This window comes from Grus americana, chromosome 3 (assembly GCF_028858705.1).
Source record: "Grus americana isolate bGruAme1 chromosome 3, bGruAme1.mat, whole genome shotgun sequence".
Classification (NCBI taxonomy): Eukaryota; Metazoa; Chordata; class Aves; order Gruiformes; family Gruidae; genus Grus; species Grus americana.
The window spans coordinates 17563353-17587115 of record NC_072854.1 but is presented as its reverse complement, the minus strand read 5'-3'; the positions used below and the strand labels follow the sequence as shown (position 1 = coordinate 17587115).

The following is a 23763-nucleotide window of genomic DNA, read 5'->3' as shown; positions in this document are numbered from 1 at the left end:
ACTTGTTCAAATACTCGGTACACCCGGAATTTCACAATGTGCACTAATACAAATCAAGTTGTGTTCAACTACATTTTAAAATTAAGAGATGAGAATAAGAATGCACAAGCATTTTTAATTACTGTCAGAATATCTGGATATTGGGAAACATTTATTATAGATATCTATATAAGAAAAAACACAGTATCTTGAGTCCTGCCTATGTGAGAAAATAACTCTTTTAAATAATGTTATTTAAGAAAAGCAACATAAAAATCCAAAATATTAAGTAAGGGTTAATCAATTTCAAAGGCACCTTTACTCAGAGTTTCCCCCTGATTTTAGTAGTTAGTTTGGGTTTGGGTTTGTTTTTTGTTTCAAATAATGCAGACACAGATTTTCCTGTCTTAAAAACTCCTGGTTTAGTATCAAAGATGACCTAAAACTTAACTCCTCAATTACTTGGATTCATTGGGTAATTTTAGCAACATCTGTCCATTTTCCAGAGGTTCCTTCAGCTCCATCTATGCAAGGTCACCCAAGGGCCTGTGTACCACTGCACAGAAACACAGAGCAGCACTGCCACTGCCCTCCAAGATACTATGAGGATGCTTCACATATCTCAAACTTTGGCAAGATTTAGGTAGAAATTATTCACAACTCAGATCTGTAACACAGAAGTTGTTCAGTTAATGTTGCCAGCTTCTGGGAATTTCAAAGAAAGCATGGAAAAACCAAACAAACGCACCTACAGGTAGTCAGTATACTAAGACAGTTACGTTCTCAAGAAAACCCACATTCTCCCTGGATGGGGACCTGCGTATTAAGTAGGAGCGAAGTGTGAAGCTCTGAACAGTTACGCTAGCGATTCCAAATTCCTAAAAGCAAAATCAGAACCAGTTCTATCAGCTGTGAAACACTTCTATGCCCTCCTCCTGGGCGGGAGGTCACACCCTCCCCTTTTTCTGAAGGTGAAGTTTTGGTGTCAGTACTGCAGACCATGCACCAAATAAAGCTCATTTTGGGAGGCTGCAGAGCAGCTTCTAAGGCTTCAGAGCTCATCACCACATGTGTGAACTCTGGCATGTAAAAGTGCATTTTAACTATCTAGAGTTCAGTTAATCAAGTTTGATGATATTCCTCAAACCAGCAATGAAGACTGTTTTGATAGTTGCAATACTTTTTTCCATTTTTATTTAATTACTCCAATGTTATTTAATCTTTCAATTAATATAAATGAATAGATCCAAATATACTGCTTATGAAAACCAAGGATTATCACACAGAATGGCATTAACCGTATCTGAATTATCTACACCAGGATATTTAAGAAGAATTTCTTCAACTATTAATTCCAAGGCAGCAATCCAAAACCCCATTATCTACTACCATTTAACCCCAGAGTTTTTTCTTACTTATTGTTATCAGAGATATCCTCATCTGGGGAGGTAGGCATGCTCCCCACCTAAGCTATTCTGAGTTTCAAATTTTAGATGCTATTACTTGTAATTCCCCCAAAGGTCTCTGCCAGATGTACTTGAAGTGGACTTAAAACTGGCAAACTATCACCTTCACTTAAGAACACAACAGGAGGCTGCGGGGAACCTAAGCCTAGCAGTTCGCACGCTTGCCTGAAAACAGAGCTAGGGCACTAATCTTTGTTCCTTTGACCATTTATATTTGATGTAATGTCAACTGGACACTAAACAAAAGATATACTCCATTTTCTGGGTAGGTAGTCTACCTAAATGACCACATAAAAATTAAGCATTGTAATTACACTACAGTCTAGGCACCAAATTTAGGGGCTTGGTATTCCTTCTGAGGACAAGACAGTTACTTTTCAGATTCTGCAATGTCTCCCTAATTAGGTGCCTACAAAACCTAATTAGTTATCATATTAGGTGTCTAAAGGAGGAAATTTAGGTCTTCAGCTAGTGTGATTTTTAGCACAGCTAAAATCTTTATCGTGTTAAGGATACAAGCCAACCATCAAACTGATGAAGATGAAAGGAAGAAGCTTCATCTCTAAACTATTTATCATATACTTCTTCTATGTACATCTCTATTTTCCTCTTTAAAAAATCACTTTGAGTTTTTCTTCAGTTTTGTCTATTATTTCCCCATAAACACTCTATTTACTATTGGTATGAGTTGGATAATACATCAATAAACAAAAGGTATGAAGTTAATTAAAATCTTAATTATTTTTTGAAAGAAAGCTTATCAATTAAAAGAAACCGTTATAGCCAAAATTACATTGTGGCACTACGAAAATAAATGATCCCTAAGCAATGTGTGTAAGCAATTGCCTTTGTTCTCTAAATCTATTGAATACATTATCCATCATATATCTATAAATAAATGAAGAAAAGTTTTAAATACTTCTAATTTAACAGTTCTCCTTCAGATCAAAATATTTTTTAACAATCAAGAACAAGTCATTCTTTCTGCATGCATTAAGAGTTAGTTTAGAAACTCTTCTGTGTATGAAAAAACATGGAAAAGCGCTAAAATATTTAGACTATTTTTGTTAAAGTGATGAAATAGATGCACATTAATCCAAATCATTCTTTATAAAAAGCACTCTCCAAAGAATAAGTAATGTAATAGCTTTAGGGATATTGTCATCATGTAAGTGAATTAAAACTGCACTTAAACTGACACATTTTTCAGCCTTAGTGGTTTTGTTAGAGATGCTTAGAGAACATTAGTCTGCAAGGTATTTGCCATGCAAAAGCTAAAAGCAGCTTGTCAAAACAAACCTCAAGGCTAGTAACGAGCATTAGTTTACAGACAGCCCAGCATGAAGCGCCAGTATGATAGCTTCTGAAATGACTCTGAAATAAGTGAATGATAATTCACCGAAAGTGGCTGTACCTGTCTGTTTTTGTTTAACCCAGACTTACACGGCTTTGAGAAAAAGGACAAAACAGAATGAAAAGAAACAACAGCTTAAAGCAACATCGGAAAGGTTGAACACACAGATGACATGCTTTGAAGTAAACAGAGGAAATCAGTGTTAGGACAGGAACGGGATATTTTCATAATGTGATGAAACTTTCAAGATAGACCTTCAGAACAGACATTTAGTATATGCTATACAAATATTATTTTCCTATGAGCAGACTACTCCATTTTGCACTTGTTAAAAAAGCGACACTTGCTGAATTTCGTTTGTATAAAAGCTTTATATCCTATTTCTGATGAAAAATCCTGCTTTTAACCAAACGTTCTCCTGCCATTTCAAGATCACATCATGCCATCAGTGCATCTCACATAACTTTGAAACCCTGTATCTAAGCACGTGCCCCACCCCCCAAAAAAGCAAACCACTATCCTCAGAACTAAAAAGGTACTTCTTTTAAGTACAAATATTCAAAGCACAGAAATGCCACATAAAAGCACCTGGAAATCCATATAAGAAATTTCCCATGCCACACACTTTCATTAATGCTCAAAGTTTTGAAAAGCACTTCCAGTTTCTTAATGCGTACTGCATGTTTATCTACACTACATGCTCTGGGCCATGTTAGTTCTCATTCAAAGCACACACTCTACATCTTAAGGTATTATATATTCAAGGCAGTTTGAAAAATGTATTTCAACAAAGTAATTATATTGCAACAAGCTGCATCCTAACAAAGCACACTTGACAATGCAAACCGAAGCACACAATTAAGTTTGGCAACACTACAGTCCAATGATAAACTCTTTGGAAGAGCACTCTAGAAGTTTTTGCAGTTCTTGTCAGAAATAACCACTTGTAAAGTCAGCAGAAATGCACGTTTGCCTCCCTCACAGATGTGCAGAGGCTGACATCTTCAGTCAAGTATTTTCATTAGTGATTTAAGCCGATATCCTAAAATTTGCAGTATACCTTCATGTTGATACAACTACATAGATGGTATTGGTAAACTTACTGGTTTGACATTTATGTTCTGATCCACTCACTAAAGAACAGTAAACTACAGTTTGAGACAGACAAGTTTTATCATCATCATCATCAGAATTCAAATATAGAAGGTGGCAGAAATCAAATTATTGATACCGGATGACTGCTCTCAAAATATTTCTGCATTCCACTACGCTAACCTAGACTTACACTGATTTTACAAGACTAAAGATTAGGATTTGAAATTTCAGAATTTGGTCAGCCCCAATGAACTGACAACAAAGGCAGGGCCTTAACTAGATCACGTAACATCCTCAATAGAGCTCTGCCAACTCATGCAATAATGATCTGTGTAAAAAAAAAAAAAAGTTATACTCCTGAAGGAACCGGGTTTTGCCCTGTAAGACTTAAAACATTCTAAATAATGATTATTCTCTATTTTACACAGAAGTAAAACTGCAACATTTCTGGCTCCTTGCCAGATTTGCATGAAAGACAATTTTGATTCTACATATTCTTCTTGGTTTTAGTCATCAAACCAGTCACACATGTTGGTGATCATTAACTACTTTGTACAGATTTCTGGTTTATTTCATTACTTTGCATGCACCAACCCATTTAGTAAGTAAAAGCTGTATCATTTATATAGTGGCAGTGATCCATCAATTAAGAGCTACTTAAATAGCTGGATGAAACTATTGCACCCATCACCTCTGGATAATTGCAGTACCTAAAACAAGTATAATACTGTCTCTTTTCAAAGGAATTTCAATAAAGTCTACAGAAGAAATGTTTTTAGAATAGATGAAATCCTGATGAGGCATCCTGTCAGGCACACAGAATACTATACCCCAACTGACAACATTCCCGTCAAGTACCCAAGAGATTTTAAAAAATTCCAAATTTTAGATTTACACTGTAGGTAAAATATTGCTAAGTCTTAGAAAAGTGTATGATCTGATGCGCTGTACTATACAAACTCACAGTAGTATAAATTAAACTAAAAAATAGATCTAATAAAATCCTCCATTATCATTATTTCAAACAAAGTTCCTTTTATAATGTTTTCACTCCTGTAATTTCTTACCTACAGCCAATAGACTACATAACTTACATGAGTTTTTTAAATTGCTGCTTGAAACTGCAGCCTATGTGTGCCTGAGACACATGCTCGGAGCAGCATGCAGAAGAGCAGCCAGGTCCAGGTCTGCTGCTGGAGCTCACTCACTACCCTGCCCTAAGACTACATCTCACTTTTCCAGTCCTGTGTCCCTTCTCACACTCATGGATACACACATACTTCAGCCATCACTCTACTATTTTCTCAAAAGTCTGTACTTTTTCTCCTTGTGCTGACAAAATGCAAAGAATCAGGAAGAGAATGGGATACTGAGATAAGGAATCAAACACAGGGAAGACATCAGCATTTCCAAAAATATACTACCAGAAAAACTTACCCCAACATCATCCCTTCACACAAGGTAGCTAATGACCTGGAAGAGAGAACTTTAGGGTATGTTTTCTATTGTGTCGCCCATACATGGGTGCTCAGTGAAAGCTATATGCAGTTAAATACAGTTCTGGAATTTGTATGGATTTATTTTCATTGCACAACAATGGAAAGACATTTTTGCAATGATTTACTAGAAGAAAAAATAACCAAGATCAAACTATAATCATTGCCAACAACTATCGGCAGCAAGTATTAAGAGAATGATGACAATCATATTAACCTCTTTGCTTTGGTAATAAATCATGATTTTCCATCAATTCCCACAGTTAAGAGTTAAAACAGATACCCATAAAGACAACATCTTTGTGTAAAAACTTAGGACAAAACAAGTAGTCATGGAAATGGTAGATGTTGGCATTCTGATTCAAGAATAAGCTTAATAACCAGCAATATTATACTGTGTTAACTGCAATAGCTTTATGCCACCAACTAAAGAAGTAGGGATCAGATGAGAGAGCTAACTGCAGCAGGAAAAACACAGTTACTTCATCCTAAAATCTAAGCACTGAATGACTAGCTGTCATTCTTCACTCTGTTTAGCTACCACAACACTCCTTTTACTGAAAACTCACCATAGCTACTGAGAAAGGTAAAGGGAAAACTACAGGGAAAAATATAATACATCTTATAAGTGAAATATTAGCTCTTAAATTCATTCACGAACTACATTAGTTTTCAACTACTCTATTTGCCCACCAAAGCCACTGATGCAGTGTTAGTGAACTGCAGTTATGATTAATGCAGACTCATTACTGCTGAAAAAGCAATGAGATGCTAAAATTTCCACACCACATGACTACTCATTTACCATTGAGGGGTCTGTGGGTGAAGGAAGCCCCTCATCAGCATCCTCCTTGATAACATCCTAACAACAACAAAATATTATGGTTTGGGTAAAATGATCAAGGGCTCAACAAAAAAGACGAAATAAACAGCGTATGAGAATGATCTCGTAATAATACTTAATTCAACAGAAACGCATTTGTTTTCCTTAAGTGATTAAAGATTTTACCACCCTTTAACAGCTTTGCTCATTGTATCAATATCCTAGAAATGAACTTGATAGACAAGTGAGGCTTTTACTTTTTTAGCTTTCCTTAGTTCTTAATTCCATTTGAACAGCCATTGGTCAGTAAAATAAATACTCTTAAATAGGCATTTTATTATTCTATAGGAAGCTAGAGAAGTCTGCTCATTTTTCCTTTTCAATAGGTAAAAAATGTTGAATTATATGTACTTACAAAGTCAAGCTACAACTGCTGCATACTTAGATAAAATGTATTTTGTTTTACTTATATATTTAAAACATTCTGTTTAACTTTTTACTTTGGCCTTCTAATTTCTAGCATTCTCTACAACATTAAAGGATGTAATTTTATCTTATAAAATTTGAATGTAAATTTACAAGTTGCACTCTTTTTCTTATAATATTACACTGTATCAATTTCTTTACTGTAGTAGAGCTGGCATTTTCATTATTTTCCTGCCAGTATTACAGGTCATACTCCTCTAATCTCGATACCCGGATGTTAGAATTGGTTTTCCTAATTTGTAAAGATAAAACAAAATACATTTTACATTACATGTTAATAATACCTTTGCTTAAACTATTCGTAATATAGAGCTTGTACTTGTCTAATAGTGAACCGTCATTAATAACCTTCATTTTCATTACTCGCTATATTTATTGTCTAGGTTAGTATTTGAATTATCCTTCAAAATACTTACTAGGCCATTGTTCTGATCTCTGGACAAACTCGTTTTTAGTGGTGGACGTGAGATGAGATGAGAACTGCCAGGGTAATACCTTGGCATGTAAAGATATGGGGCAAAGAATGGCTATGGAAAAAAAAAATGTAACAAAAAAGGGACAAACAATTACACAAATCAAAATGTAATAATAAAATAAAACTTATTTCAACAAAACACATCCTCCAATTGAGTTTAATAAAATGAAAAATAGCAATTACTAATAGCTTGCTTTACTTTTTGCATTGAACAGAATTCAGTCAAAAGCTCTGGAGTGAGTTCTTGAAAATCCCTCAGTGCCAATGGGTGCTCTGGAGGAACAGAGTTGGAGTGGCTTTGGTAGCTGCACTCTAACATCTGTTCTGAGTATGGGAAAAGGATCATTTAAGGATAAATCTGATAATTTCACTCTCTCAGACCTGCTAAACTCAAAATTAGATGCTCAGTAAAATGGAGAGTTTCATAATACTGAAGACAACTGTACCAAAAGAAAAAAAGTGTGATACATAATAGCACCACTAGAACTTTCCATATTTGTGGTACCCAATCTGAAGGCTTCCACAAATGCTACATTTTATAAATCTATAAATACATTTTTATAGCAGACAATATTTGAACTTTGTTTTCTTGGAAATACGTCAATGTATGTTGTTCAATACAAATACCATTTAGAAGAACAACGTTAATTATCATAAAACAAATATCAGAAACATTTTTTTTAAATAGAAATACTTTTTTTTCCCCTCTACAAATATCAGTTAACTCTAATCACAATTTTTATAACCAGGTTCCTTTTTATCCCTTTTTACTAACAAATTTCAAGAAAATAAACACTATCCAAGTTTCCAAAAGTCTTATCAGCACATCAATATAAAGGGTCCAAATGAGAACTCAGGCTTTTAATAAAGTTGCTTCTAGAAGAAATAGAGATCTCAAAATTACAAATACACTTCCAACAGAGGACTCCAATCTTTCAAGTTTTAAAATCAACTGTATATAATGTTCCCTGTAATTCACACGCTACCCACTGGCATGCAACAAAACCTCTCTGTGTGTGTATGCGTGAGCATGCATTTAAGAGTTCTGAACCTTACAACTGGCAATACAGTTAGGAGGTACAAACTCATTTTCCAATATTGTGAAATTTTGTTTTGACCTATCTGTGAATTTGAGTCAGGTTTTGAAATAAAGTTTTTCATCTCCTTATTAATTCTCTAATAAGGCAGTGTAATGGAAAGCAATAGAGCCTTTAGACCTTGGGAAAGCAGAATTATAGTGCTCATTGCTTTCAATTCATTACCCAGTTCTTAAAAAAAATACACCCAAATCTCAAAATAATGGCTGTATTATAGATTTCTGATGTTTCTATACATAGCATTTAAAAATGGTATTACTCAGCTATTTAACAAAACAGAACATACTATTTGGTTTGTGTTACTGCACATGACAAGATTCTGAGTAGTCTACTGCACCAAATTCAGCAGAGAGTGAATAATTTTATGACTCAATGGACAATATGAGGGAGGATTAAAATTTGTGGAAGTATTCCACTTTGGATTTGTCTAAAAGGACTAAAAACCCTCTGCATTCAGAAGCAGCTGTAAATGAATGGAGAAATTAAAGTTTAATTCCTCTGTACATCGATTACTTACATCGCATATGCTGCAACTTTGAGCAATTTCTGGCAAATGCAAGTGGTTCCCTATACTTAGCTGCCAGAGGTAGCCTTTGCACACTCTTTCATGCAATTATCACAAAAAGTTCATATGCTCTTCTGGCATATAAAGTGGCATGATATACATTGGAACCATTCATCTACATGTGACAGTTTGTTTTGTTTAAATAGGCAGGAGAACCGCTACCTAGCCTTTGCCTTACATTTATTGGTTAGTATAGGATGATTCAGGAAATTCACTGATTTAAAATTATTTCACTGTCGTAAGGCACAGATTCTATGCTATTTTCTGGAAATGAAACTCTGTTCAAAAAAGTTCATGTTATTTCTAGAATAATTAAATGTCTCAGTTTTCTACTAACAGCTTAAACCACGTGGCAAACCCCCAAGCATGAAATGCTTAATGATCGTACCACAGTCAAGTGCCTAGCTCTCACTGCAAAGACTATCCTCTGAAACACAGTGAGCACCTGTTTGTTGGTTGCGAGTCATCAAACTACAAAGCAATGAAAAAAATTTATCCAATAAGGCAATTATCCCTCAATTCTTTCATACTTTCTAATTATGCCTTGAGCCCACTTCAGCTACTCCACTGCTTCCCAACCATGGGATTAATTCTCCATTATAGGCTTGAACTCTGCAGACTCAATCTTCATTTGAAGTACGATAATACAGATACCATGAAAACATGAGATCAGTATGAACACATGATGGGCATAAACCAGCATTGAGCTGCTGTCCCAAGTTTGCAGATAGCTTATAAAGCCTAAGTGTGGTGTTTATTATTTTTCCAATAATTTGCTCCTCTTTTGCAAAAAAAGTCTTCGCATACTATGATTTCCAGTTCCCACCCAGGAAATCCTACTGCTCTGATCTTCCCCGTAAGAAACATGATCTCCACAATGATCCATGATGGCAGTGACTTTGAGAAGCTGAACTTCAACTTGTAGTCAGGCCATTAGTGGTAAAATGTACACGTCCGGCACAGTCCTATACTGAGAGCCAAAGCGCCAAGTTGAAGAGCTGCTAAATGGGACCATAATCTTTCTTTTACAGCTATACAGAGGGAGAATGGAATTTAAATCAAAAATTAACAGATGATGTTATGGACCTTGAACTTCCAGTAACAGAAGCATTTAAAGAACAAAGCGGAAACACACATAATTTTAAAAAATTGTTATTTCCTAAAAACAAACAAACAGAGGTTTTTCCCCAACAGCTCAAAAACTTTTTTTCTTAAGCATAAATGAATGTTTAAAGACAACAGGACAGGAACCATTTACTGGTCAGAATAAGGCATCTGTCCCCAGAAATTCAGGCATTTTTGCATAAAATTCGGGCATTTTCACAGAAGTATTTGAACTCATTGTGTTGTGTCATAGAGGTCTCCAAGATCTCTCTCAGTTGCTTTTCTTTTTTTAAACACCATTCTTACAAAAACCTCAAAAGTGAAATATAATAGAAAATGCTGAAGGAAAGGGCCTTTCAGTCTAAATTTTCTACTATTATAAGGTTCTCATCACTTATCTCAGTATGTGGCGCTCATGACAGTACCTTTATGAGCCCAAAGTAATGAATATAGCTCTTTGTCAATATTTGAAAGTGTGAAATGCTAAAACCAAATACGCCTCAGAAGGGCAGTATAAAATTCCAGAGAGAAAGGCCAAAACAGTATTTTAACCTTCAGCAGGCAAAAAACTAAGCACGCCTGTAAGCCTGTGTATGCACTTAACACAAATGAACAAATAAACTGATTGTAAGAACAGATTATGACTCACCAATAATTGCTTTTGTAATGCTTATTAGATCGAAAAAAAGATACAAGTTTCAACTGTGTATCACCCCATACTTTAAACCTTGTCATGTACAGTAACACAGACATAAACCAGAGCTTCCAATTAAACACCTACTTTAACAAAGCTGAGCTACTATCAGCACGAAGGTTCATATGACAAGCATTTATCAGTGTTGGACTACTTCAAAGTATATGACATTTTAAATTATTTTCAACAAAACAGTATATTGTCACTGTATTGAGGGTATATAAAAATTATTTTAGAACAGATAATGCTTATTAGCTTAAACATTTACCTACAGTCAAATCTACTTAAAGTTGAGGCCTGCATATAGAAGCAAGCTATGACTTGTATCAGCTTTCTACTTTTTTTTTCCTGATAGTACTGCAGAAGAAAAAAGTAAAAAATAAAGTTTAAAAATAATGAATAAATCCCACAAAACCAGAAACTTTGGACTCGATCTGACTATACAGTAAAGTACTTCATTCAATTTTCATGTGAGCCATACTCAGGACTACGTTTTCTGAGGCCCACAAATAGCTCAAAAATGTCTGTTTTATGCAATTTATGTTAATTCCTTTAAACTAGTGCAACACCAGTTTAGGGAAAAGATCCCAGAATAACTTTTAAAAAAAGACAAAAGGGAAGACAGACATATATTCTTGTGATGTAGCTCCCCACTTGAGTTTCTGTATGCTTTAACCAAAGTCACCAAGAAAAAGCTGGGATCCCTTCCAATGTCTGTAAGCAAGTATGTGAACGATTAAGCACAGTTTACCCCACAAAAATAAAAAACCCTGCAATATTCTGCAACTGAGCAAATTCTGATGCAATTTACCACATTTCTCCCCCAAACTACAGTGACTGAATATTACTGTGAATTTACCAACTTTTGGACTTTTCTCCATTCCTAAATAAAACTTGCATGGGTCTTTTAATATTTTATAGATGACATCTACAATATTATCAGATTAAATCAGAAGAATGTTAATTGGTTCTCGATTATTTACCCGATTGTAAAATGGATGCTGAGGTCCTGTCATACCACTATAGTAACTGCTATGAGGTTGTGGTGATAAAACTCCACTATTGAAAGGTCCATTGAAAGAGGTTGTAGAAGAGCAAGCTGATGAAGGCTGACTGAACAGAGATGTTGCTCTAGCAGGTGCCTCATGTAAAGGCAACGTGGGATAAGGAAGTCCTCCAATATTCATTTGATCTCTTGCAGCACGAACGTCTGAAAAAGGTAAAAAAGAATGAGATTTTGCTTGAAATATTTGAAAAAGTTTTTATTGGTTTTCCAATTCATTACTGTACATCTTTGTGTATTTAACTCCAATCAGAAATCATCAAGTTGAATGTCAAATGTCACTTTCAGCTGCATTCGGTTGATTTCTCTTAAGGATCACACATACACAGGAGTCTTTAGGAGAGTGTCCTGGTTTTCAGCTGGGATAGAGTTAATTTTCAGAAGAAGCTGGAAGAGGACACAGCCAGGACAGCTGACCCAAACTAGCCAAAAGGGTATTCCATACCATATGATCTTGTGCTCGTATATAAAGGGTGAAGCTGGCTGGGGAGGAGTTGCTGCTTGGCGACAGGCTGGGCATCGGGGTTTTGGGTGGTGAGCAAATTACATTGTGTATCACCTGCTTTGTATATTCTTTTATTAGTATTGTTGTTGTTATTTTCCTCTTCCTTTACTGTCCTAGTATACTGTCTTTATCCAAACCCATGAATTTCGCCTTTTTCTTCTGATTCTCCTCCCCATCCCACCAGTGCGGAGGAGCGAGCGAGTGGCCGCATGGTGCTCAGCTGCCAGCTGGGACTGAGCCACGACAGTCCTTTTTGGTGCCCAACGTAAGGCTTGAAGGGTTGAGATAACGACAGATCTGACCAGAGTGTACACATTATATTAGTTAAGTAGTCGCTGGTCACAATGGTGTTTTGTTTGTTCACATGGCTGTGGTATGTAAACCTGTACTTGCCATACTTATTCCTGCAGCACTGTTTATCACCTCTGGGAGAGGGGTCTGGATTATCATTTTGCTGTACTGCGTAATATTGACTTATGATGTGATAACATCACTGGCCATATGGTTAAGCTGGTAATTGTATGTGGCATTGCTGTCATGTCCGTACCTCGGACAATATCTCTCGGAATTTACTAATAATTGCACTTAATCTATGGGGAAGGCAGGGGGTATACTTTCTCCTGCTCTTTCACCTCCCCTTTTCCCTTCAGGCTGGTTACAGCAGCCTTTGAGAATTTTGAATATCCTTGGGATGTTGAAGCCAGCATGCTCCTATTGCTACATCTCCTGAATGTGTTCCAGGTCTTGATTAGGGTTACAAAAAATTGTTTTAAGAATTCGACCCAGAGATCTGCCCCCAGGCTGGATAGTCATGGGTGGGATGGCATGTGGGAGAGTATGGGCAGGTATCTAGAGAACTTGTCACCTCCAATGGTTTGGAACTTCACTCCCAAACAACTACAGGACCCTGATAAAGTGATAGAATATTTGAAAGAAAAATGCTGCGGCTATTCCAAAGAGGCACAACTCACCGCACTGTGCTGGGCCCTGGCCAGTATCTACCAAACACTGCTCAATAGCAGGCAGTGCCCGCAGGGGGAAGAGAGGGAAAACAGACAGACAGGCGCTGTGGCTACCCCAACCCTGACAAAAGACTGTGGCTGAAACAAAAAAAACCAACAAACCCAACCCGTGCCGGTATCAGTCTCCCCTATACACAAGAAACACACACAAAAAATCATTTTGCTTAGTAAGGGATGACGATGAACCTGGACCATCATGAGAACAGGAGGAAGAGGCAGAACCAGAGGTAATCACCCTAAATGAGCTGCAAGATATGCAAAAAGATTTCGGCCACCATCCAGGCGAGCACATTGTTACCTGGCTGCTCCAATGCTGTGATAGTGGGGCCAGTAGCCTGGAATTAGAGGGTAAGGAGGCCGAGCAGCTGGGATCCCTGTCCAGGGAAGGGGGCATAGACAAGGCAACTGGGAAAAAGACACAAGCTGTCAGCCTCTGGAGGCGACTTCTGCTAGGCCTGGGGGAAAGGTATTCCTTCAGTGAAGATGTACATCATCCAGGCAAGTTGACCACCATGGAGGGAGGTATCCAGTACCTCAGAAATTAGCTGTGCGGGACATGGTTTATTATGACCCAGACAACAAGCGGTTACCCACAGATCCTGATGAAGTCCAACACACACGACCCACATGGCGGAAGTTTGTACAGAGTCCACCATTGTCGTATGCCAACTCATTGGCAGTAACAGACTGGAAAGGTGAAAAGGCACCAATGGTGGATGCAGTGGCTGGCTGACTCTGGCAATACGAAGAAAGTCTCTCTTCCTCCCTCGTCTCAGCTGCGGAGAAACTGTCCCGGAAGGTCCAGCAATTCAAAGAAAATATGTCCTGTTCCCCACCTGTATAGACCAGTATCTCAGCTATCGGGACTAAGCATTTCTCTGCTCAAGAGAGAGGATATAGAGGGTACACACCACGAGGCACCCTGCGGTTTTAGCTGTGCAGCCGTGGAGAGGACATGAGGAAGTGGGAGGGAAAATCTACCTCGACCCTACGGGCAAAGTATGTGAGCTGCAAGGAAGAACAATTCCAAATGGGGATTCTTCCAAGAAGATTGCTTCCAGTTTCCAGCTGGCAGTTCCACAGAGTGGAAGGGTTGATCATACTTATGATCCTCTTGCAGGGACTTCTAAGTCATTATCCAATGACCAGGAATAGAGGGGCCCTGCCTCCAGCCAGGTGGAGGAAAGGGACAACAGGGTTTATTGGACTGTGTGGATCTGATGGCCTGGCACGTCAGACCGACAACAGTATAAGGCTGTAGCGGACAGCGGTGCACAGTGTACCCTAATGCCATCAGCTATGAAGGGGCAGAACCCATCTGTATTTCTGGAGTGACAGGGGGATCCCAAGAGTTAACTGTACTGGAGACTGAAGTGAGTCTAACTGGGAATGAGTGGCAAAAACACCCCATTGTGACTGGGCCAGAGGCTCCGTGCATACTTGGCACAGACTACCTCCGGAGAGGGGATTTCAAGGACCCAAAAGGGCGCCAGTGGTTTTTTGGCATAGCTGCCTTAGAGTCAGATGAAATTGAACCGTTGTCTATTTTGCCCGGTCTCTCGGAGGACCCTTCTGTTGTGGGGTTGCTCAGGGCTGAAGAAGAGCAGGTGCCAACTGCTACCACAACGGTGCACCAGCAGCAATATTGCACCAACCAGACTCCTTGATTCCCATCCATAAAATGATTCGTCAACTGGAGAGTCAGGGAGTGATCAGCAGAACTCGCTCACCCTTTAAAAGTCCCATATGGCCAGTGTGAAAATCTAATGGAGAGTGGAGACTGGCAGTAGGCTATTGTGGCCTGAATGAAGTAATGCCGTCGATCATAGAATCACAGAATCTTAAGGTTGGAAAAGACCTCTAAGATCATCAAGTCCAACCGTCGACCCAACACCACTATGTCTACTAAACCATGTCCTGAAGTGCCACGTCTACATGCTTTTTAAACACCTCCAGGGATGGTGACTCCACCACTTCCCTGGGCAGCCTGTTCCAATGCCTGACCACTCTTTTGGTGAAGAAATTTTTTCCTAATATCTAATCTAAACCTCCCCTGATGCAACTTGAGGCCATTTCCTCTCGTCCTATCACTTGTTACTTGGGAGAAGAGACCAACACCCACCTGGCTACAACCTCCCTTCAGGTAGCTGTAGAGAGCAATAAGGTGTCCCCTCAGCCTCCTTTTCTCCAGCCTAAACAACCCCAGTTCCCTCAGCTGCTCCTCATAAGACTTGTGCTCCAGACCCTTCACCGGCTTCACTGCCCTTCTCTGGACATGCTCCAGCACCTCAATGTCTTTCTTGTACTGAGGAGTCCAAAGCTGAACACAGCATTCAAGGTGCAGCCTCACCAGTGCCAAGTACAAGGCACAATCACTTCCCTACTCCTGCTGGCCACACTATTCCTGATACAAGCCAGGATGCTGTTAACCTTCTTGGCCACCTGGGCACACTGCTGGCTCATGTTCAGCCAGTTGTCAACCAGCACACCCAAGTCCTTTTCCACCAGGCAGCTTTCCAGCCACTCTTCCCCAAGCCTGTAGTGTTGCATGGGGTTGTCGTGACCCAAGTGCAGGACCCAGCACTGAGCCTTGTTAAACCTCATACAGTTGGCCTTGGCCCATCGATCCAGCTTGTCCAGATCCCTCTGCAGAGCCTTCCTACCCTCGAGCAGATCGACGCTCCCACCCAATTTGGTGTCATCTGCAAACTTACTGAGGATGCACTCAATCCCCTCGTCCAGATCATTAATAAAGATATTAAACAAGACTGGCCTCCAAATTGAGCCCTGGGGAACACCACTTGTATGATGAGTGCTGCAGTGCCGGACATGCTTGAACTTCAATATGAACTGGAGTCAAAGGCAGCCAAGTGGTACGCCACAACTGATATTGCTAATGGGACTGTAGAAACACAGCCCCACCATTTGCCATGGACTGATCCAGACTGCACTGGAACAGGGTAAAGGTCTGGAGCACCTGCAATATGTTGATGACATCATCGTATGTGGCAACACAGCAGCAGAAGTCTCTAAGGAAGGGAAGGAAATAGTTCAAATCCTTCTGAAAGCCGGTTTTGCCATAAACCAAAGTAAGGTCAGGGGACCTGCACTGAAGATCCAGTTTTTAGGAATAAAATGGCAAGATGGGTGTCATCAGATCTCAATGGATGTGATCAATGAAGTAACAGCTAAGTCTCCACCAACTAGCAAAAAGGAAACACAAGCATTCTTAGGCACTGTGGGTTTTTGGAGGATGCATATTCCAAATTACAGTCTAAGTGGATACAGAAGATCCGAGGTCCGCTACACTCGAACTGAAAAAGAGATACTGGCAGCATATGAAGGGGTTCGAGCTGCTTCAGAAATGATTGGTACTGAAGCACAACTCCTCTTGGCATCTTGACTGCTGGTACTGGGCTGGATGTTCAAAGGGAGGGTCCCCTCTACACACCATGCAACTGATGCTACATAGAGTAAGTGGGTTGCACTCATCACACAGCAGGCTCGAACAGGAAAACCCAGTCACCCAGGAATTCTGGAAGTGATCACGGACTGGCCAGAAAGGCAAAGATTTCAGAATATCACCAAAGGAGGAGGTGACACGTGCTGAAGAGGCCCCACTCAATGTCCTAACATGACGAGTCGCAGAAGCTGCTGAAGAAGGTGAATTGAGTCAGTCTGCAGAGGTGAAAGCCATCCAGCTGGCTTTAGACATTGTTGCAGGAGAAGAGTGGCTGATGCTCTACCTCTACACTGACTCATGGATGGTGGCAAAAGCCCTGTGGGGGTGGTTACAGCAACGGAAGCAAAGCAACTGGCAGCGCAGAGGCAAACCCATCTGGGCTGCCCCACTGTGGCAAGACATTGCTGCTTGGCTAGAGAAGCTGGTTGTAAAAGTACGTCACGTAGATCCCCGTGTACCCAAGAGTCAGGCCACTGAGGAAGATCAAAACAACCAGCAGGTAGATCAGGCTGCTGAGATTGAAGTGGCTCAGGTGGATTTGGACTGGCAACATAAGGGTGAATTGTTTATAGCTCGTTGGGCTCATGACACCTCAGGCCATCAAGGAAGAGATGCAACATATAGATAGGCTCCTGATTGAGGGGTGGACTTGACCGTGGACACTATCACACAGGTTATTCATGAATCACAGAATGGTAGGAGTTGGAAGGAACCTCTGAAGATCATCTAGTCCAATCCCCCTGCTGCAATTAAGCAAGCCAAGCGGTTAAAGCCTCTTATGAAGGCCTCGTATGGAGGACGATGGCTGAAATATAAATGTGGGGAGGCCTGGCAGATTACCTCCCACAAAGCCACCAAGGCAAGTGCTATGTGCTTACAATGGTGAAAGCAACCACTGGATGGCTGGAAACATATCCTGTGCCCCAAGCCACTGCCCGGAACACTATCCTGGACGCTGAAAAGCAAGTCCTGTGGCGACATGGCACCCCAGAAAGAATTGAGTCAGACAACAGGACTCATTTCTGAAATAACCTCATAGCCATGTGGGCCAAAGAGCATGGCATTGAGCGGGTGTATCACATCCACTATCACGCACCAGCCTCTGGGAAAAATCAAACAATACAATGGACTGCTAAAGACTAGACTGAGAGCAGTGGGTGGTGGGACCTTCAAACATTGTGATACACATTTTACAAAAGGCCACCTGGTTAGTTAACACTACGGGGTCTACCAGTTGAGCTGGCCCTTGTGGGGGCAGAGAGGAGTGTGAGTGAGCTGATGCGTGACGCTTAGCTGCTGGCTGGGGCTAAACCATGACAGAAAGTTAGGACAATTTATTGCATAAATTTATGTAGTGTATTAAATGCCTCTAAACACGCTCTCTTGGGGAGAACAAGTTACAAATCCCAACCCGAATGGGAAGAAACGCAGGAATACATCATGCCAAGTATGTCTGATGTCAGACCTGTACTGTTTCTGATGAGATTAATGAGACAGAGCTTGTGAACAAAGTCAGGCCATCCCACTGCAGCTATCAAGTACAGAGAAGGAAGTCAGAAAAAAGTAAGAACAAAAAGGATTCCAACTGAGGACTGAAGTGTCACAACAGAAAAGACAGGCAGAGAGAGCTATTAATACCTGAATTCAGTTCCCACCTATGCCACTGACTGTCAAACCAAAGACTCATGAGGATTCTATTTTAAATTTATAGTTCTGGTTTTCTTCAAAGCTTTAGCATCTCTTAAGAGATAGAAATGTTAGGTTGCCTTAGCCTTACTCCAGAGCCAACAGCAGTCCCTAAGACTGTACAAGAAGTGCCATACCATGCATCACATCAATCCACAGCAGCAGTGAGCAGTCAGAACATTTAATGCTGAGCAGTGTTTTGGAGAACAGAACATACCTGAACCTGACTTCATTTTTTGAGACTACAAGTAAAGATAACTTCTTAACAATCACTACACAATAAACAACATGCCCTAGGATGAATTTAAATATCATACTATAGCAGGCTAAAAAGTAACTCACGAGTACCAACTGCACAGGTATCTAGTGGGGTATACATCAAATGGAGACATTCCACTTTGTTTCACTGGCTTCAGTTCTACAGGATCTTACTGACACTATGCAAAATTGTTAACAAAGATCTGGAAGTCAACTTGCATCTCTACCTCTAAAATATAATTATGTGTATCGGTTTTCTCCATCTGCTAAAGCAGTCTTCAAACCAAGAACAGTGGATTCCCCCCCTCCAAAAGAGATGCTTTAGTCTTGTATGATCTGGCCTTCACAGCAAAGCTACTAAGTGAAACTGAATAGTCTGTTATTGAAGTCAAATCAGGTAACTTGAACGTCTGATTTGATGAACAAATCAGGATTCTGCATAACATGCAAAGTAGCTCTACCTAAAATGAAAAGAAGTAATATTACTGTCATTTTCCATTTATTTGAAAGCATACTCACCTGCAATGATTTCTCGTAGCTTGGGATCTAAGTTTACAGTACATGGCAAAAAGGTTCTTACATCACGTGCAACAAGAACAGGTGTCCGTGAAGATAAAAATACTTCAAAGTTCCGTATATCTCCATCAATTTCAAGTAGAGGTTCAACATCTTTAGTTGTAGGAATATTCTTTGAAATTCTGGGTGGGGGGAATTAGAGAAATCATAAACCATATTTATTAGAGTATGACTTACATTCGCATAGTGATGTTCTAGGGTGAAATACTAGTACACTTGCATCTATTCTCCCTGTTCTCCAGAAAATGAAAAGAACCCATGAAGAGCTTCACTGCCTGCAGAAAGAACAATTTAACATTTTCTAATATGCAAAAAAATCTCAAACTGCTAAGTAATCTGATTAATTGCATGCTTCAGAGAAATTGAAAAAAGTCATACAGAAGACTAAAATCAGATCAGGAATTCATAGATCAGTAACATCAAATCCAAAGTAAAGGGAAGTTAATATTTGTCAACATTAACCTTAAACATCCATTCAAATTCTGATACCACCATCATGGTTAAAAATCTCACTTGAAAACTAACTTTTCTTGTAACAGGAACACTCAGGCATCTTAAACATTGAAAGAAACCCAACTGTGCATGATTTCATGGTAAGAAGTGGAAAAACAACTGCCTGCTTTCCAGTAATTCACCTTCTAAGACAAGAAGGCACAGAGGAGAACAACAAAACAACAAGACGTGATCAATATAAGGGACTGTTGATGCATTATGACTGTTGTCAAGTAATGGGGGGGAGGGGTTGGTAAGCACTAGTATGAAGGAGAGTTTTAGGAAGGAACAAGAAGGATTACATGTTAGTCTTGTGGAAGTTGATGAAAAGCTCCTATCAAATGCAAGCAAGTGATGGAGGCTGACATGATGGGTCTGATGGACCTATCTTAGACATTTCATCTCATAGTATCATGACTGGTAGTATCTCATCTGATACTAAATGAGAAATGATAATCTAAATTAAAGGTTGTTAAAATTAAAACATGTTTCTCACACCCAGTATAATAAAAATGGAAACAGTGAAAGAATGCACTGAGAATGGTTAACATGGTTATAGTAATGACTACAAAGTGACTGTGACAGCACTCTCTACAGATATCAGTGAAGTAACCGCGCTGTATTTAAAGTAAAAGTAGAAAAAAGTTGAGGAAAAAACCCAACTGTATATAAATATAAAATGAATGATGCACCTCACTAGTTAATGGCTTTTCCCAAAGACATATTATGATCACAGTTTCATGAAAATGGGTGTCTTCACATAGACATGTTGACTGCTCTGTGAGCTGCTGTAACTCGCTAAAAAGAGGAAGGTAGCATAGCATAAAGAAAGCCTAAGTGCTTTCTCTGAGTACTGGACAATTAAAGCAGTTAAGGCAACTGCCAGTGCTCTCATGGGGGAAAGGAGTGCACTGATGCAGGGATGGAAGGGGAGGAAGGAGCCCTCATGTACACTCAGTAACCTATGAAAGTGCAACCAAGAATCTCATACATTATAAAGACACACTCATGTGTCTATGAAAAGAACATAACGCTTTAAAAAAAATCCCAGTTGTAATTGAATTGTATTTTTAATACAGCTAATTACGCAACTATATGCTGGGCAGAGAATGGATAGAAAGCAGCCCCGGGGAGAAGGACTTGGGGGTATTGATTGATGAGAAGCTCAACATGAGCCGGCAGTGTGCGCCTGCAGCCCAGAAAGCCAACCGTGTCCTGGGCTGCATCAAAAGAAGTGTGACCAGCAGGTTGAGGGAGGTGATCCTGCCCCTCTACTCCACTCTGGTGAGACCCCACCTGGAGTACTGTGTCCAGCTCTGGGGACCCCAGTACAGGAGAGACATGGAGCTGTTGGAGCAAGTCCAGAGAAGGGCCATGAAGATGATCAGAGGGCTGGACCACCTCTCCTATGAGGACAGGCTGAGACAGTTGGGATTGTTCAGCCTGGAGAAGAGAAGGCTCTGGGGAGATCTAATTGCGGCCTTCCAGTACCTGAAGGGGCCTACAGGAAAGATGGAGAGGGACTGTTTGTCAGGGAGCGTAGTGACAGGACAAGGGGGAATGGGTTTACGCTGAAGGAGGGTACATTTAGATTAGATGTTAGAAAGAAATTCTTTACTGTTGGAATGGTGAGGCAGTGGAACAGGTTGCCCAGAGAAGCTGTGGCTGCCCCATCCCGGGAAATGTTCAAGGCCAGGTTGGATGGGGCTTTGGGCAACGTGGTCTAGTGGAGGGTGTCCCTGCCCATGGCAGGAGGGTTGGAACTACATGATCTTTGAGGTCCCTTCCAACCCAAACCATTCTATGAATGAACTAAGTCTATCATTAGCTGAACAATCTTACCTTATTTCACAATTTGTTAGCTTTTTAAAAGCAATGATTTTATCTTTATTTTCAGATCTGCCATAAAAAGTAGCATTTTATGTACCACTTGATTATTCCAGAGACAACAGTGGCTGATTTACACAGAATATTTAGCATTTAATGTTAAGAGAAATAAAAGAATTGAGGATCAATGCTAGATACTTGAAGTAACTGCAACTCTTTCACAGTAAAAATTTATTTTAACTGTGTGTTAATCTTTCAATCTAATCTTTTAGGACAGTTGCCCTATACTAAAAGTAGCATTAACAAATTTATATAAATGTTACCAGAAACCATCTGAGTGGACCATGTACCTAACAGATGGAGGATACTGCCATACCATGCTGTCATAAGCAGTATCTACAAATAACTTTATTCACAGTGAGATGTTACTTCTACAGTATAGGAAAATGCAACAAATATAAAGCATAAAAGCAAGTGTAGCCTATTGTAACAAAGGTTCTGATCCTGTAAATCATCATGAGCAGTCCTGCAGATGGCAGTGGGATTATCCACTTTAGGGAAGTTCAATGCATGTAAGGCTTCACAGGCTCCAGCCTTAAGAGAATCAAAGGTGGTGCTTCTGTAAAAAGAGAAACTTGATGCCCAGAAGCAGGTTGCAGTTTCAAAGAATGGAGGACAGTTCATTCTCCAACAGTGTTTAAAGAAATCTAATAGGAACTAAAAGTGGTCCTTACCTCAAGGAATGAACGGTCAAAAGAAAATAAGAACATTGGCAGCAAAGTAAAACTTGTATACTCAACAGGATCTGAGAAGTGTATATTTCACACTAATATGTAGCTACCACCTTAAGTTCTTCTATTTTGCCTTATATAAAACTACAACTAAACTGACTGTAAACATGTATGTTCTTATTCAAACATCAGAAATGTAAAAACCCCTAAACTACTAATGCACACTTTAGTTATATATATTTACTGTGATTATTCTAGACAAGAGTTCAACTGCAGCAAAATGAAAATTAAGTGACTTTTTAAGTCAGGGACTGAAGAGTTAAAGAGTGGCCTACTTCAACACTTAAATCTACAAGATAAAAAGCCAAAAGAGAATGTGACATAGATTTAAATAAAACACACAGCTGATGAATCACATGAAACAAATTAGCTGAATTTTAATGCCAGCTCTACTTAAGTCTGAATGCGAACAGTGTTCTGAATACTATGAACAAAGCTACTGTTCAGAAGCCAATAGCCCACTGCTGGTGTGCAGATTGAAGTCTCTATTCTAACCTCCTGAGCTCAATGTCTTAAACTACGCCTTTGAAAGAAATATTTATGTAAATGATAATCTTTTGGCAAAAAGCCACAAAAATCGCATGTGCCTGTACTTCTCAGATAAAAAATAAAAGGTTAGCATCTAAAGCACTTTAGGAGCTACTTTTTCTAAGATATAAGCATACAGATCTAAAAATAAAGCACTGTGAACACCCTATTTGGGGGGCTAGATTTTCCTGAGGCAGAAGAATTATTCTTTAAACCAGAAACATCAAAACCTAACAATGTCAGAGTGTCTGTTTCCACAAAAAAATACTTGAATTTAAAAGGAATGGGCCCAAACCAGAACATTACATTGACAGAAGAGAACTTAAAAATTCAGTCCACTATTCCACGTGTCCTTTTTCTATGCGCAGCTAAAATTAAAAATGGTTTTCAGTGTGGATTAAGTTATATTCCAATAATGATTTATTATTTCTGGCTTTTGCCTCAAATCAAAATAATTTACTGCAATTACATATAGGTACATCATCTTATCTTCCATTCAAGAGACTGAAGTTACTCCAATTTTCTTCTAGTTTATGTTCACCTTGCACTTCTGACCCACTTGGACAATAACCACCATGGTCCAACAGCGGGTCCAGCACTGAACATTGCCCATATAGCCTAAAGGAAGATGCTAGGCTGTGGGGCTACATGTGACACAGCCCACCTATTCACCACTTACTGCAGTAGATGGTTGCCACAGGATGTGGTCTTTCACCACCCAACCAGGTTGTGGTAAAACAGCATCCACACTGAAGGCTGTGCTGTGCCCACATTCCCTGTTTGGTTGGTTATGTCAGGCCCTGGAGTATGCCAACAGGCTCTACCACCTCTTCCCCCTGCCAGGGGTTTTGCTGCCTGTGCTCAAGGCCAGCTCTGATACAGCGCAGCTGAGTTACCTGGGATCAGATTTGCTGCGGT

At 39.6% G+C, this 23763-nt stretch overlaps 1 protein-coding gene across 4 annotated transcripts in view; it reads right to left on the bottom strand.

Annotated features, from left to right (window-relative positions):
- KIDINS220 (kinase D interacting substrate 220) overlaps positions 1-23763 on the bottom strand; it is an 85690-nt gene that overhangs the window by 8600 nt on the left and 53327 nt on the right. Inside the window, exons 23-26 of one of the 4 annotated variants that reach the window (XM_054819263.1) lie at positions 19151-19329; positions 11618-11844; positions 7116-7226; positions 6196-6252 (exon numbers count right to left, since the gene is read on the bottom strand). In XM_054819263.1, the coding sequence (XP_054675238.1) occupies positions 6196-6252; positions 7116-7226; positions 11618-11844; positions 19151-19329 (574 nt within the window). Of the gene's footprint in view, positions 1-6195; positions 6253-7115; positions 7227-11617; positions 11845-19150; positions 19330-19444; positions 19483-23763 lie in introns of those variants that run through there. The other 3 variants (XM_054819264.1, XM_054819265.1, XM_054819266.1) reach the window with 3 other exon arrangements.